The sequence below is a fragment of the Pinus tabuliformis genome, chromosome 8 (genome assembly GCF_031772625.1).
Source record: "Pinus tabuliformis cultivar Carrire ecotype Pingquan chromosome 8, CPIR1, whole genome shotgun sequence".
Classification (NCBI taxonomy): domain Eukaryota; kingdom Viridiplantae; phylum Streptophyta; class Pinopsida; order Pinales; family Pinaceae; genus Pinus; species Pinus tabuliformis.
Genome location: NC_142294.1, coordinates 1,407,061,825 through 1,407,077,686, shown reverse-complemented (window position 1 = coordinate 1,407,077,686; position 15,862 = coordinate 1,407,061,825). Strand labels below are relative to the sequence as shown.

Genomic DNA, 15,862 nt, shown 5'->3' with positions numbered 1-15,862 from the left:
GCTTTGTTTGCAAAGTTCTTAAATTTCTTGCTACCTTGATGGTTTAAAGTCTCACATGCAAATCTTATTTCAAGAGGCACTTTGGATGCAAGGATTATAATTCTTTTTAATTTTGCAACAAGTTTAATTTTTTTTGTACTTGGAAATTGACTCATCTTGTGGATTAATTATTGTCGTAAATGGTTGATTTAACTTTCAAGTACTATTATTTTGGGTCGCAAACTTAATTGCATGTTGTCATCTTGGTCTAACATTTGAGTTATTTTTGTATGATTTTGAGCAAAATAGTTTCCATGCTTTTTGATTTGTAGACTTATTCATCTTGAAAGCATTTATAATATCTTGTGCTAACAATTTAGTGTTTCACTGCATTTCACTTCATTCTCAGCAAATACAATTTCATTTCTTAAAGATGAATACTTTGAAGGCACTGGTTGTTTATCTATTTCATGCTTATCTTATGTATTTATGGTTATTGCTCTTATCAGTTTTGCTTATAAATTTTAAAGAAATAATCTATTTAACTCTAACAATTCTCCTAGAAACTCACATCCTTTTAACTTAACTTTGCATTAGGGACCACCCATCTTAGCTAACCTAGGAGATAGCTCAAACAAAGAGAGTTGGGATTAGTGTGACAACCCCTTCTCTGAGTTCCTTGCCTACCAACCACACCTTGTGGGGTTGAAGGCTTTTCTCACTGATTTGTAGGTAGGTGTAGGTAGCAGGGTCATCGAAATTCCTTGCATGGAGAAGGAGGATAGTCTTAGTCGTCGAAGAAAGGGAAGTCATTGAACATATCAATGGAAAGGTCTCCTCTGAATACATGGAAAGGGATCAAAGGGCTCAAGGGATTCTTCTATAATCAGTCAAAGATACCACATCCCTATATAGCAATATTGGAGAAATCAAAGAGATGTATATGATAAGCTCGTAAAACTATTCTCTGAAGATGCGATAAAGAAGGTCACGTGACTTAGATCTGATCTACACAAAATTAAAGGTATCAAAGAATGAAGGGATATCTTCATAAGATCTCAACTGCGAGATCTAGGAGAGATGATAAGAAGTTAACCATCATTGTTCTAAATGCACTAACTGATAAACTAGGTAACAAATGTCCATGGGGATAAGAAAGTTACCTCATTCGACAACTTGTGGTTTCTATGCAAGAGAGAAGAAGACACGTTGAGGGCAAAAGTGTTGAAAGTTAAAGGACTCAAACATTTGCAGGAAGCTAGATCTATTTATTTAGCATGAGGAGCTAGATCTGTTTCTTCATCTTGTCCTGACGATGAACCACACTAGTTGGTTCGAAACGCGTCGACAATTGAGATTCCATGTGATTTTCGCCGAAATCTTTCTCTAACTTGATATGGATCACAGAAGCCTAAACTCGATTAATGCTAGTTGATATTATGCTATACAGATGAGTTACCAATTCGAATTCTTCTTATGAGAAATTCTTCAGATTGAGAATGACCAAGTACCATTATGAATACCTCCCTAGTTAAGAGGGAGTGTTGAAAAGTGTAACTAGGTTTGGTCTTCATAATGACATGTAATTATGATTTTGTGTAATGAGATGTAAAGAAGAAAAATACAATTATTGTATTGCTTGCTTCATGGGTTTCATGAACAAGAGATTTTATTTTTGAGTCAAGACTCCCATTGAGAGTGTTTAAGAATTATTTGTCATCTAGTCATAAAATATTAGAGTCATTGTCATGTAATGAAGTCATGTTACATTTTGTAAAATGTCAAACTTCTCTATGTAAATTATCCTCAAAGACCTTGTCACTTATCCTCTTCAATTCAACCTACATCGATGGAAGAACTTGCTAGAAGAAGTCGGCCTAACCACTAGTGATCATGTTAGCCTAAAGGACATGTGTTGAGGTGGGTATATAGCCACACTCGACCTCACGTAGAGGCAAGCAACTCAACAAACTATTTGATCAAGAAGAAGTGCGAAGGAGAGCCCAGTAGCAAAAGTGCAAAGAAGGATAGCGAAGGAGGTTTCTTCTGGGTATAACGAAGGAGGTTTCTTCTGGGTACAATGAAGGAGACTTTCTTCTGGGGTCAGCGAAGGAGAGTTACTTCTGGGGATTGCGAAGGAAGGATTCTTTTGGTGTCAGCTAAGAAAGGGTTCTTTTAGAATACTTGTTCTAGGTGACCAAGATAGAGATTAAGACTAGAGATCGAGATTCTCTAAAGGAAGTCAATAAGATCATAGAAACTGAGATTCTCTAGGAGAAGCCAAGAAGAGGCAGTGTGAAGGATAGAGACCAAGTTTCTCTGGAAGGAGTCGAAGAGAGCAGTTCGAGATCAAGAAAAATTTCGAGAAAAAGAAGAGGTAGAGCATCAAGGTTAGTGACAAGGTTCTTGGGAGGATACTAGAGTCAAGGGTCTTTGTCATGGTATTGGTATTCATCAATTGAAGATCTAGAAGAAGAATTTTAATCAGGGTTTCCTCTCAAAAGGTGAGAGGTTTCCCTGGCTGACAAACTTATGTACTATGTCACTTGTCTTTTATTGTGCATATTGGTAATTGTCTTGATGAAAAGAACACAATAATAACATAACAAAGAAAAGACTATAAGCTAAGAATAAAAAGTATATCACAAGCAATTATCAAGCAGAGAAATCTTTTAACTATTCTTGCCCTAGATTTCTCAACAGGTGAAGCATGTATAATTTCTTTCACCTCTAAGTCTAAGGCAAGGCAAAAGGACAACAAAAAGGAGGAAACAACAGTTGAGGCAAGGCTATCATTGGTAGGGATGGTTTTTGAAGTTTGACATGTTACTATTGTGATAAGGTAAGACATCTGAAGAGGGAATCCAAGAAGAGGTTGTAGGACATAAAACACATCAATGATCAACCTAGCAAAATGCAAGCAAATGAGGAATAATGCAAAGAAGAGTGTGTATATGCATTTGATTCTGGTGATGGGGGGTAAGTCTTTCATTAATTGAAAGACATCAATGATGAAAGAGTGACTGATAGAGTACACGAATGTGGAGAGTAGGATCTTGTTGGAGGAGATGAGTAACAACACAAAGGTGATAGAAGCTGCGGGGAAAGAGAAGCTGTGAGCTCGAAATTGAGTAGCCATGGAAAACCTGTAAAGAAATTAGATGGAGGCTGTATGACTGTTGTTGAAGTTGAGTTTTATGAAGGATGTGCAAAGGTGATTTCTCTTCAGCACAATTTGAGAGATGCCTCCGAGGTCACCTTGGACATATGGTATCAAGTTTCAAAGAGGTTGATCTATTGTTAACCCTCTCTATGAGTGGTGGGTTTACTCTAGGAATTGTAAATCTTGTGGTTGTTGTGCCAATCATGATTTCATCTTGATTGATGACTCGTAAGGTAAAGAAATTAGTAGTGCACTCACTTGATTGGAGCCTTATGTTCCATTCCCACGCCTTTGTGGTGAACATGGATGTGCGTTAGGAAGTTATTATGGAAGACTTCTCTCTTCATTAGAAGATCCCCTAATTTGGTTTTGTCATGGTTGATGAGGCGTCCATGCTGATGTCGGTGGATAGCCCTTTGAAACCCCAGGAGGGTTTGTATTATTGCATAAATCGTGGCCATTCAACAATAGTGGGGGAGGTACCCCACAATCATCTTGGTTTGACCACCCTCATTGTTTCGCCCCGTAAATGTTTTGCCAAGAAAGTGGACATGCATGCAAGTCCTGACTCTATTATTAGTGCTTCTCTGGGGGTTGTATATATGCATCAGTGAACTAGCTAGATCTGAAGGAGGATTTTAAGTGTTTCACAAACCACAAGGAGGAATATGAGTAGGGTGGCCAAAATGTAGACCATAGGATTGTCATTTTATTCTTTTTTTATGTTTGATGCTTGTCAAAGATGCTTCCAATAAATGGGTTATTGAATTGAGAGATTAAATGGATTTCCTTGAATTGATACTCAGGTTGGGGTCCAAGTACCTTTGCTTACTCTTTAACTCTAATGCTATTGCATGAAATATCCTTCAGCATGACACGTGGAATAATGCTGGTTTGTTGGCATATGTTCAGTGATGGTGTTTTGATTCAATCCTGACGATTGTTCCCAAACACACCAATCTTTATGGATTGAGTTCCTAGGGATCCATTTAGATCTTCTGTGAATATGATTGCCCAATGGTTTGTTGAGGTTTTGATTCTAGATCCGTAACCAGTCCAAGCCCTCTTCTCATTCCTTAGTGGTACCCCAACATTGGCCCTCCATTTCAGGGGTTATGGAGATTGAATATGGATGGACATTTTGGAGAAGCAAACAATAGGAGCAAAAATCTCCTCCTTCGATGGATCATTAACTTTTGGATCTTGAGGAATCCATATACGAGGCTGGAATCCTTCTTATGGATTATATATCAAAAATAGTACCCCCGGTATATCAATTTTAATAGGCTAATCATATTCATAATTAATAAAAAGGAACATGGTCATATTCAGCGAACTGATCATCTACTTCCCCCACATATGCCAGTTGCCAGCATCCAACATAATATCATCCTTTGACAAGTGTTAATTTTAGATAACAATGGTATGTTCTATGCTTAAGAGCAATTTTACTTCAATTTTGTTATTAGACCAATATCAATATCCAGATTAGCAATCACATTAACATGATAGTAAAATGCAGATAGAACATAAACAATAACAGTAGAAGACAAGCCAAGACAAGAGCACACAAGATGTGGCACATGCCAGGGACAAACTCCAATGTGGTGAAACCCTTTGATCAATTCTTCTTATTATTCTTCAAAAGTTTAGCAGAGAGAGAGTACAATATGCAAAATTCACTTGCCCAATCAAAGTCAAATCTGTCTTGTCAAACAACAGCCACAAGAAGCCCTAACCAAAAAGTCAATGTTGGTCAAACAAGGCAGAATTCTTCCTCCAAATCAACGTGGTCAAACCCAGTCAACTCGGCCTCCAACAAATCTTCGAATCAGCGCAAAACAACTCCGAAAAACTCAGTCAAACTTGGTCAACATAGGTCAACGCTGTAGTCAAACCCATTTGCATTCAACACTAGTCAAACAGTACGGATTGCCTTGATTTCTGTGCCCAGAAATGTGGCCTGCCCAAACAGAAATTTCCCTCATAAAAACGCAGTCAAATGTGTCAATGCTGGTTAAAACGCTTCCAGAAATTTGGTCAACGCCCAAAATAGAAAATGACTATTTTCTTCTTCGCATGTGTTGAGAGGTTGAGTGATGTCCAAAAGAGGCAAAGTCACCTTCTACTTATATGCAAATGTTGAGGATGAATAGATGTGATTGTTGGGCTTCTGAGCCTACATTAGTTTGTTGGCCGACCTTGATAGTTTGTCCATAAACAAAATAAATTCATAATTCCATTTGTACATGTTAGAATTGTTGAAGAAAGTGTAACTAGGTTTGGTTTTCATGACATTGTAATTATCATTTATAAGAAAATGAATTTATTATTCCTTGCTGCATGGGTTTCATGAACAAGAGGTTTATTTATTTAGTGGCTCCCATTAAGAGCCTTAGGATGTCAAAGAGTCAATGTCATATGTACAAAGTGTAAACAACCCTCCAAGACAAGCACAATCCTCCAAGACAAGCACAAGAAGGAAACTGCAAGTTAAACGATGAAGAAGAGCAGATATGTCGGCCTAGAAATATATATTAATGTCAAGTTGGCTTAAATAATAGACACATCCTTTCACTGTGACATGTCGGCTTATTTATGGAGACATAACAACTATAAATAGGCATGTAGGGTCACCATAGAAAGGAAGAATCTCGAACAAGCTCTGCAACTTCGGATAAGGAGCAGTAACCTCGGATATCTCTGAAACTTCGGGGAATTGCAGTCAAATAGAACAATTGCAGTCAAACAGAACTCAGACTTGTCTGAGATTTTCGGAGGTCTGTTACAGGATCTCGGATGGCACAGTAGGCACAAATCTCGGACAAGTGGAACAATATTTTCGGATGGGTACAGGAAGGCTCATTCTCGGATGCCACTGCAATTTCGTGGACAATTACAATGAGACAAATCACAGTCTCATCCTCCTCGATGGTAGCAATCTCAGCACACATATAATCGTGATCTCGATACAAAGAAAGCAATCTCTATCTCGGTAATGAAGGAAGCAATCATGATCTCACTCTCTACATATCTCAGTATATAGACCTCGATGTCATGGTGAAGGTCTCAATGGAGGAATAACACTGATCTCAGTAAAAGTGCAACAATATTCTCGGTGAAGGTGCAACAAGGTGTCAAGATCTCAGTAATGCAATAATGATGACTTCAGTGGAGCAGCAGTAATGAAGATGATCTTAGAAGTGACAAAGAAGAGGATTGGTGTCTTGGTCTTGAAGTGGCGTAGTAGGTCAAGGGTCATGGTCTTGGTATTCGTCAATTGGAATCTCTATAAGAAGAATTTTGTGTGGGTTTTCCTCTCTAAGAGGGAGAGGTTTTGGCCTTGGCAGAAAGCCAACATTGTGTGTTCTTGTCTCTTTGTTTTGGTAGCTATTTGATGAACTAACGAAGACACTCTCTAATAATAATAAGTGAAGATTGGAATAAGAAGAATAATTGAAAAACACCTCACAAATAGTTATCATGCCTAGAAGAATCTCATTAACTATAACTTCCCTAGATTCTTCAACAAGAATGAGGTGATCTTTAGATCAATCCTACACCTCTCGGAGAGAGGAATCCAATAAAAATATTAGCTGCATCATATGAGCTGTCCAAGTTGGAGTTTAGCCCTAGTTGCCAAATTTAACAACAAGCTATCAGTTAAACCCTGAAAATATGATGAAAAGAAATAACGTCAAAATGAGAAACAAGAAGCCGAATCTCCTCATATATAGGGTGCAACGTGAAATCAGCATAGGCATACTTGTCCATCCAATTAATCACAACAAGTGTGTCTTTAAATATTTGAAACATAGTATTCAAACCGGAACTAGTGACCAGACCGATCCACCTATCAAACCGGGTTTCAAATCGGAACCGGTCAAACTAGGACTGGGCAGATCTCAATGAACCGATCTATAAAAAAATACATGAAATAACTAATTTATAATGAAAAAACTATTTTTAAGATTTCAAACCATGATTCCAAACCAATAGAGATAAAATATGCAAATTTTTCTCATCTATATACTAGGTAAAGTTGAATATATCAAATTGGCACCGAGTGCAATACATATAAGCAACAAAATACATAATCAATGAGGCTCTAAATGACCTCTAGAGTCCAAAACAATGCTATAAGCGATGGGGTCACTAGCCTACTACAAGTCTACATCAGTGATCAACATGATCACTCCAAATCATGATTAAACTTATCACCACTACTATACAAGGGATCATCCACATGAGCTACATAAATAATCTGGCTCAGTGTTTGAGCACTTCTGAAACTCCTCTGCAACCTTAGCAGTAGTGGTTGTAGTAGCAACAAAAATAGGCATCAAAACTACAAATCATTGATCAACATGATCACTCATGAAACTCATCATTGATTCAGCGCTACTAGAATGGGATCATCAACAAGAGATACATAAACATCATCTCGGTCAAAGTCTTCAAACTTGGCTTGCCCAACCTTAGAATATGATCGAAATTGAAAAAGTTTAACATGCATAACCAATGATTTTGGTTTGAGTGAAGGGTTCATCTCCTCAACCTTATAATGTGGTAGAAAATGCTTAGCATGCATAACCAATTATTTTCCTTTGAGTGAAGGGTGCATTCTTGTTAAGGCCATGGTAGAGGAGTTCAACAATCAGTACCATGAACATCAACAAAGTTTAAAAACCAATGCCACCAACATCAAGGTTCTTAAAGGGCTTCATGCTCTTGATCAAATGCCAATCTCATACCCTCATGCATGATTGAACCAAATGGAAACATTGCAAGCCCCCAAACGATGAAATCCTGAAAACGATTAAGTCTGCTAAATTTTGAGTGAACTCTAAAATTCTAGTGTCTCCATATGAAATCCAATGAGGTCGAAACTACTCTCAAACATCCAGAGTCATTTCATGGTAATGTTAAAAATTAAGTAAAAGGATGAAAGGAAATGTCACTTTTACTTTAAGAATTTAAAATTACCATTGATTGCTAGTGTTGCTAGGATTGATATGTGTGAGGCAAATGAGAGGGGAGGCATGCTTTTCTTAGAGGAGTTGTTTTTGGAGGGAAACAACCCCAAATATCCTTCAAAATGACATCAAAACTCACAAAACTGCATTTTGTGGGGTTCATAGCTGGTCTGGCAATAAAGCAACTGATTTATGAAGGAACCATCCGGTTATGGGAAAACCCGCTGGTTCTACCTTAAATTGGCTGATTTATGGCCGGTCAGACCAAGAAATCGGTGGGTTGCTCAGATAACCGGGTTTTTCAATCGGTTTGATGGCCAGGGCTAATGAACTGGTTGGTTTGATCGGTTTTCGGTTGAGATCGAATGGTTTTGAATACTATGATTTGAATTTTTTGCACACCCTTTTCTCTAGGTTGACATGAGTAACTTAAGGCCATAGGTTCAACTTTATGTTGTTCCCTTTTCGTAAACTTGCTTTGAGTTTTACAGAATGTCCTTCCCGTAAATATATAATGCCATCGACCCCACAAGTCTTGGGATTACCTGTTAATCTAGGTTGTCATTGATGTCAATATAGCAGTGTTTGTGATGGCAAATTCTTTAATACATGTTGTTGCCTATTGATGCCCATTGATCACAATTTTCATAGTGATGAAAGTTTGATATATCATGATATGATGAGATGGAGGAGCCAAGTGGATTGAATATATATATATATATATATATATATATTCCTTCTTGGGTCTGCTGCTTCTATATATATATAGAAGCAGTAGACCCAAGAAGGAAAGCCATTGAAAGTCAAGAACAAGAGCAGTCAAAGAAGAGCTATTGGAAGAGTTCTTCGGAAGAGTTATCGGAGGTCACAGGAAGATAAGCCATAGGAGCAACAACTATTGGAAAAGCGGAAGAGTGAAGAGAAGTCACAGGAGCAAGAACCCAAGAATAAAACCATGTAATAACACCGCATCAGAGAATTTATATCGGAGGAACTTTATCGACGGTTCCATTATATTAAGTTATGTAACATTGCTCAAAACCCCTGATTGCGATATGCATTGCGGACCCGATCGCTCAAATACAACACACCTCAATACAATATCGCATCTGTTGCGTCGCAAGTATTGAAGCCTTGTTACACTGAAATCCCCGATTGCGATATAAGTTGCGGACCCGATGGTCCTATTACAACACGCCCTAAAGAAATATCACATCTGCCATACCGCAAGTTTTTAAAGCCTTGTCACGTTGAAATCTCCGATTACGATTTGAGTTGCGGACCCGATTGCTCCATTATAACACGCCCTATTGTAATATCGCATCCACTGTATCAGAACCTTCGCATTGCAAGTCTTAAAGGAATGTCACACTAAAACTGCGATTGCGATAATAATATGCGGACCCGACAACTCCATTAGAATACACCTTTATGTAGTATCGCGTCCAGATATCGGGGAAGTTACGCAAATCATAAGAGTTGTCACCGTCGGACTGCTGATTGCGATAAGACTTGTGGACCCGAGAGACCGCCGATTGCGATGGAGCTATGGACCCAATGGATCTATTGATCACTGTTTAATATTATGTCGCGTCCATTTCATCGACAGTATGAATATTGGCCATGTTACATCGGTGATGTTAAGAGTTGCGATTGCGGGACCTCCAAAAGTTGCGATTGCGATTGATGACATGGATGTGGGACCTCATTGGGTACGGTCTCTCCTATGAAATCCTCCGTAAATAAAACAAGTTTATGAGTATTTGGATGAATATCCATAAGTCGACCTCTCCTTCCAAATGAACATGTCTTTTGAGTATCGGTGAACATCGTATAAAAACGAGTTAAAACGCTTCAGTTCTAAGCATCTATCTTGGGCATAAAAATAGAGCATTAAGAAGTTCATAACTCGTGAACTTGAAGAGATAAAGGAAGCCAAAGATCAGGAAGTCGGAGGTCGAGCGAGCAACGAAGGAAGCCGAAAGGTCCAGTGGAAGAAGAAGGAAGCCGAAGGTCGAACATTATGTTGACTGGGTTATTTATTGAAAAGCTCGGACCTGTTTTTGATAGTGATTCAAATAACAATTCAAAAGGACGCTCTGCAGATCTAAGAAGATTAGCTGTGTATGAACAGGGTTGTTTTTTAATTGAACGCACAATATGAAACCGCGACAGTCACTCCTCTAAAGAAGTCACTCCTGAAGCAGTTACTCCTGAAGCAGTCACTCCTGAAGCAGTCACTCCTGAAGCATTTACCGTGACAGTGAGAACAGAGGCTTGAAATAGAGAGTTGTTTTTGTGCAGTTCATTGTAGACACATTGAAGTTGTGTGAAGACTATTGTAGATCATGATGGCTATTTGAAATCATCGTGAGGTAACTTTGCAGACTCTGTTTGGGAAATATGAAGAATTGTGAAGATTCCTTCATATGAAGACAGGTTGTCATTGATGTAGCAGTGAAGCTGTAGATTGATAGAACACAATGAAGAAGATTTTGAGAGCAGTGTAATACAATCAAAATATTTCTTGACAAGATAGGGTCAGAGCCCTTGGGGTTGGTGCCTTGACAAGATAGGGTCGGAGCCCTTGGGGTTGGTGCCTCAGAATTAGAAGGATTGGTGTCCTTGGAGTTGGTGCCTTGAGAAGATAGGGTTGGTGCTCTAGAGGTTGGAGCCTCGCAAAAGACCAAGTTGGTGCTTAGCAACAGGTTGGAGCCTTATATATATTGTACCTGATTTATTGTAAAGATTATATTAATAAAGCATTTATTCCTATTGTTCATTTTGTGTTCTAAATATAAATGATTTAACTGGTAAAAATAACAATTGAAAAGGAATACTGATTCACCGCTCCTCTCAGTATTTCCAACATTACCTTGCACTGGCTCGTTGAAATATGCCCATGAGTTAGACCTGTAAACTTGTTCCACTACAATGTTCCTAGCAGGCCTTGACCATTTGATTTGCTTGAAACATCTGAAAATGTTAATGTTTTTTACTGCACATTGCAGTGCTGGAATAAGATCTTCAAATAAGCCACCATTCTCGGCAATCCAATTGTTGCAAACAGTAATAAAAGGCAAAACTTTGAAAGTGGTTGCCTCAACTTCATTGCACAATGAACATATGCTAGGCCCAAGCCAACTCCTCTTTTGTAAATTGTCCCATGTAAGCTCCTTTTCTCTTAGGGCTAGTCACATGATGTAGTTAAAACTTAATCCTTTTGGTATGACTAAGTTCCACAGTAAATCTATACTGTAGCTTGGAAAAAGATCAATCTCAAAGCATTCTTGAAGACACCCTTTCGCTGCTATTGGATTTAGTTTTTAAGGTTTGTATGACTTTAAACAAAATGTTAAAAGACAAGATGAAGAAGTTGGGCCAAAATAGCAGGGTCATAAAATTATGCTACTGAAATAGGTTAGGGAACATAGGCTAACTTTATTTGAGCACTTGAGGATGGGGTATTTAACTCCGTTAAATATCAAATATTGAGTGTATGTGGAATGTTGGCCAAGGGCCCCCCCCTGGAATGCATATATATTGTAAATGGAAGGTGGGTAACTCTTAACAAAGTTGGATTGTAACAATGTTGATTTAATGAATTGACTCAACAATTTTTTTGCCTCCTCCTCCTCCTCCTCCTCCTAATAATAATAATAATAATAATCCAATTTTAAGGTAATGGCCAAGCCAGACACTGAATTGGTTTATGAGACCCCCTTGTTTATTTGATTGCTAAGGTCTATGAAGGCATACATGCTCTTCCCCCCTCTGGCTTTGAAGCTATGACCTCTTGGGAGGTGTTGTGGTACCCAACAATCCCCAATTTTATAGATAGAACATTTAAATAATGGGGACCCTTTTAAAATTTTGCTTTAGATTTATATTCCAAAAAATTCCAAAAACCCCAAAAGATGTCATGTTCGGTTATCTTTTAGGTTTAAGTCCTAGTTGAATAACTTAGGTTTACTTTTTAAATAAAATCGCGCATCGCAAAATGATTAGAAGTCATGATAATATCCCTTATCAAACGTTGCGATAAAGCTTCTCTTAATAAAACGAAGAAAACAAAGAAAAAATGCACTCCCACACATAAAGCTTCATTGGACCCGCCACAGAGACACGTCATTATCGCAAATCATAGATCACGAGTCGCACATCCCTACTGGCTCTTTATTAACTCATACATCTCTATGTTGCGATTGCGATATAAAAGAAACATTGCCTGATCTCCGATGCATGTATGCGATATTGCATATCGCAAATCGCACATCGCAAATTGCAACATCACTTCAAACGAAATACTTCCAAATAAGATTTGCGATGTGAAATTGCTGACTAAGCTCCACTTAATGAGGATCTGTGTGAACTTAGATTTTCATTAAATTTCAAATCTAATGGTTTTAATGTTCCTCGGTTGACAAAATTGATTTAATTGGCAAGTTGTTATTTGAAACGTATGTATTTGTCCCGCGTGTCCTTTCATCCTTGGAGATCTAAAACATTCCTCTGTATTTCCTTTCTGTAGGCTAATACTAATAAACGACATTCCGTTGAAATGTCCAAAGCAAGAAAGAAAGGAAAAGGGTCGTCTGTTCAAACAGAAGTAACTCAATTCAAACTAGAAGCAACAAAGATGGCTCCGTTATTCACAGACACCACATGCACGCAAGACTCTGGTACTTCTTCTTGGGAGTCAATGTACAATCTATTTGAAGAAGAAAACCCCAAAGTAGTAGCGGTTAAGCAAGCAACAGTTGACGCCTCATCATCGTTCGAGGCTAACTTCCCCAATGTCGCCAATTCCTTTCTTCCCCGAATTGCCGCGCAACTTAAAATCTTACCCTATGCATATATGATTAAGTGGATGATTGATAATTTTAATATTGAACATAGGACGTTCTTGACGTCAAGGAAAACGATAGTAGGATCCTTCAAAGCTGCAAATTTGAAGAGGATGTATCATTTGCAAGACCCTCAAAAGATTTACGACAAGCAGTTTCTCAAAAAGTTTACAGAGCAAGAGACCTAGCAGGGCAAATTACCAAAACTGTTAGAGAAAGTCTAATAGATGCTAATCTTATTACTGAGTGCCCAGGAGAATGCTTGCCAGATACTCAAACACTCATAGAGTATTGGCATAACAAATCAAAGGAAAAAGAATATAGCATCAAGAAATTATCTAAGTTAAATCTTGAATATCATCAACAGTTTTTGGTAAATCCCTATGGACAATGGTTAGTTCTTCGCAGCCTTGTTAATGCAACTGAATACATGCTCCCACCTCTTTCAGATGCCTTGTTTGCAGGACAGATGCGGATCAGGCCAGCTCATCCCCTAGAATTGAAGCCGATGGAAGCTATTTATAGGTTACAAGAGCAAATGGGAGAGTAGTCAACTTCCCATCTTTAGTTTCTTGTTAAAACGAAAGCTATTTTTATCTTTTTGTTCCCTATTTCGAGGAGTGTTTGTTTCAACCTCCTCAACAAAATATGCATTTTCTATTTTGATAGTATGACTTTTATTTATAAATACCCTCTCATGTTTTTAGAGAAGGGGTTCAAAATTTTTGTAAGAAGACTCAAGGAACTTGCACTTTTGTATTTCTTTGATAATTTTAATAGAAAGGCTGGGCCAGAGACTGTCTTCTTCCATAAGCGGAGCATTGATATATGTGGTATTATTATCTTTTATTAATGCTATGTTTTATGTTTAAAAGTCAATTAAGTTTTATCACTGTTTTATTATATACAATATCACAACTCAATTAAGCATTGTTTCACTATTGAAAAGTGTATTAATTGTTATCTTTAGTTGTATGTATGAAATGGTATAATTTTTATGTGATATGTGCTTAATAATTAAATTGATTAACTATTTAATCAATTTAATTATCTTTAATTTGTTTTAACTCTTTTAAATGTTTGATGATCTATATTGTCTTTCATTTATAAAGAAATCTTTATGAAATTGCATATACAAAGTTAGTTATATCCTGGGAATTAGATAGATAGATATAGATTTATTTATTTGCATTCATATTTACTCTATCAAATAGTTTTCACCCCATCTATATCACTCCCCAAACTCCATTATTTATTTGAACGAGAAACTGGTCCCTATATCCGCAGTCAGAACCACTATCCCAAACGGAAAAGGAACGATATTCAAGTTCCTGACTGGGTGGTTTCCTCGATGGTGAGGCAAGGACATTTCGAGCCTTCAACAGGAGGAAACACATGCTCTTAACCATTAGGCTCACTCAAGTTGTATCTTAAATGTGATATCTTTATCCTCATCTTTAGAATTAGCTATTCATTAATATTCTACATCTTCATATGGTTTGGATTATCTTTTTTTGCAGCTAATATTGCTTATGTTTTGTTCTAACTAAAAATAAATTCTAATACAAAAGGAATGTTTTTGGTTCAACGAAACTCACACAAAATGAGTTGTATTTGAAGACTGATACTAAGAATCATCAATTGATCATTTGACGTCTTTAGCTGCATGTTATCTATGGGTGCTGCCATATATCTACGTTGCTGTTTCCGTTGCACATTAGAGAGGTTCCATTTCCTATTCAACTTGATAACAAACCATGAGATTTGCTTTGGATAAAGTAGTACTAGTTACCTCCGTTAAGATGATTGCTCATTGATTCCCTTTTTCTTTGTTAACTTGTTCTTGGGTTTTGAGTTTATTTTTAAAAGATATTAAATTTCTTTCATGCAGAAGCTTGTCCAAATTATATTAATATACTAACATTACCTCTTTAGTTGGTTAAAGTTAACTAGCCAGTTTGTTGACATAGGTAGGATGCTAGGATTTTTGGATTCATTCTATTTACAAGTAAAATTTGTCAAAAAAATGTCTCATGTGATGTCTTTTAAATATATATGAGGTTACATTTGTAAAAATCGAGTTTTTATCTCTACTTTTCCAGGATTTTTTTCGGAAATACTTGTACATGAGTTATAGTTGTTGGCCATCTTATAGGTTCTTGCTCTTAGAGGATCATATCATGGTGATACCTTGGGTGCCATGGAAGCACAAGCACCATCACCTTATACTGGCTTCCTCCAACAACCATGGTATGTTTACCTTTTCCTTTTTACAATTAACTTACAAAGCAAATAGATTATTGGTATGGATTCATGCAATATCTTACAAATACTTCCTATTGTTGTGCTACGTTTGAAAAATTTACATTGTTTGCCTTTTGCTTCCATGTAAAAGGTATTGATCCACATTAGGTACTGTCAAACTCGAGGAATAAGGTATTTACTTGATGTCAGGTTAGTTAACCGTGGTTTGATTTTAATAATAATTGGTGCAAGTAGGGATGAGGAAGCTTAATTAGAAGATGAAACCTAAATGTGGCATCTCATAGAGAAGAACGTGGTCATACTAATAGAAACAAGAGCCCATCAAGTGGTCTCATATGCCACTTTTCTTTCTTATGTATGATCCCCTCTTGTAGAGGGACACTGTTATAGATCCAAGTACCATAGATAGCATAATAATATCTGAATATACAAACTATAGAGTAGTAGCATGTCTCCAAAGTATGATAATGTTGATGAATTGCACAACCATTTGAAATAAATAAGAATGTAACTCCAAATAACCTTAAAATTTAACAATAAAAACTATTTATATCATCTATGTTATATGCATGTATATGTAATATAAGTGCAATTATCTTTTATATATACAAGTTCATACTCATTAGTCATGT

The 15,862-nt window shown here is 37.1% G+C and overlaps 1 protein-coding gene across 1 annotated transcript in view; it reads left to right on the top strand.

Annotated features, from left to right (window-relative positions):
• BIO1 (adenosylmethionine-8-amino-7-oxononanoate transaminase) overlaps positions 1 to 15,862 on the top strand; it is a 312,590-nt gene that overhangs the window by 149,069 nt on the left and 147,659 nt on the right. The window contains exon 7 of the mRNA XM_089373845.1: positions 15,121 to 15,215. Within this exon, the coding sequence (XP_089229971.1) occupies positions 15,121 to 15,215 (95 nt within the window). The remainder of the gene's footprint in view (positions 1 to 15,120; positions 15,216 to 15,862) is intronic.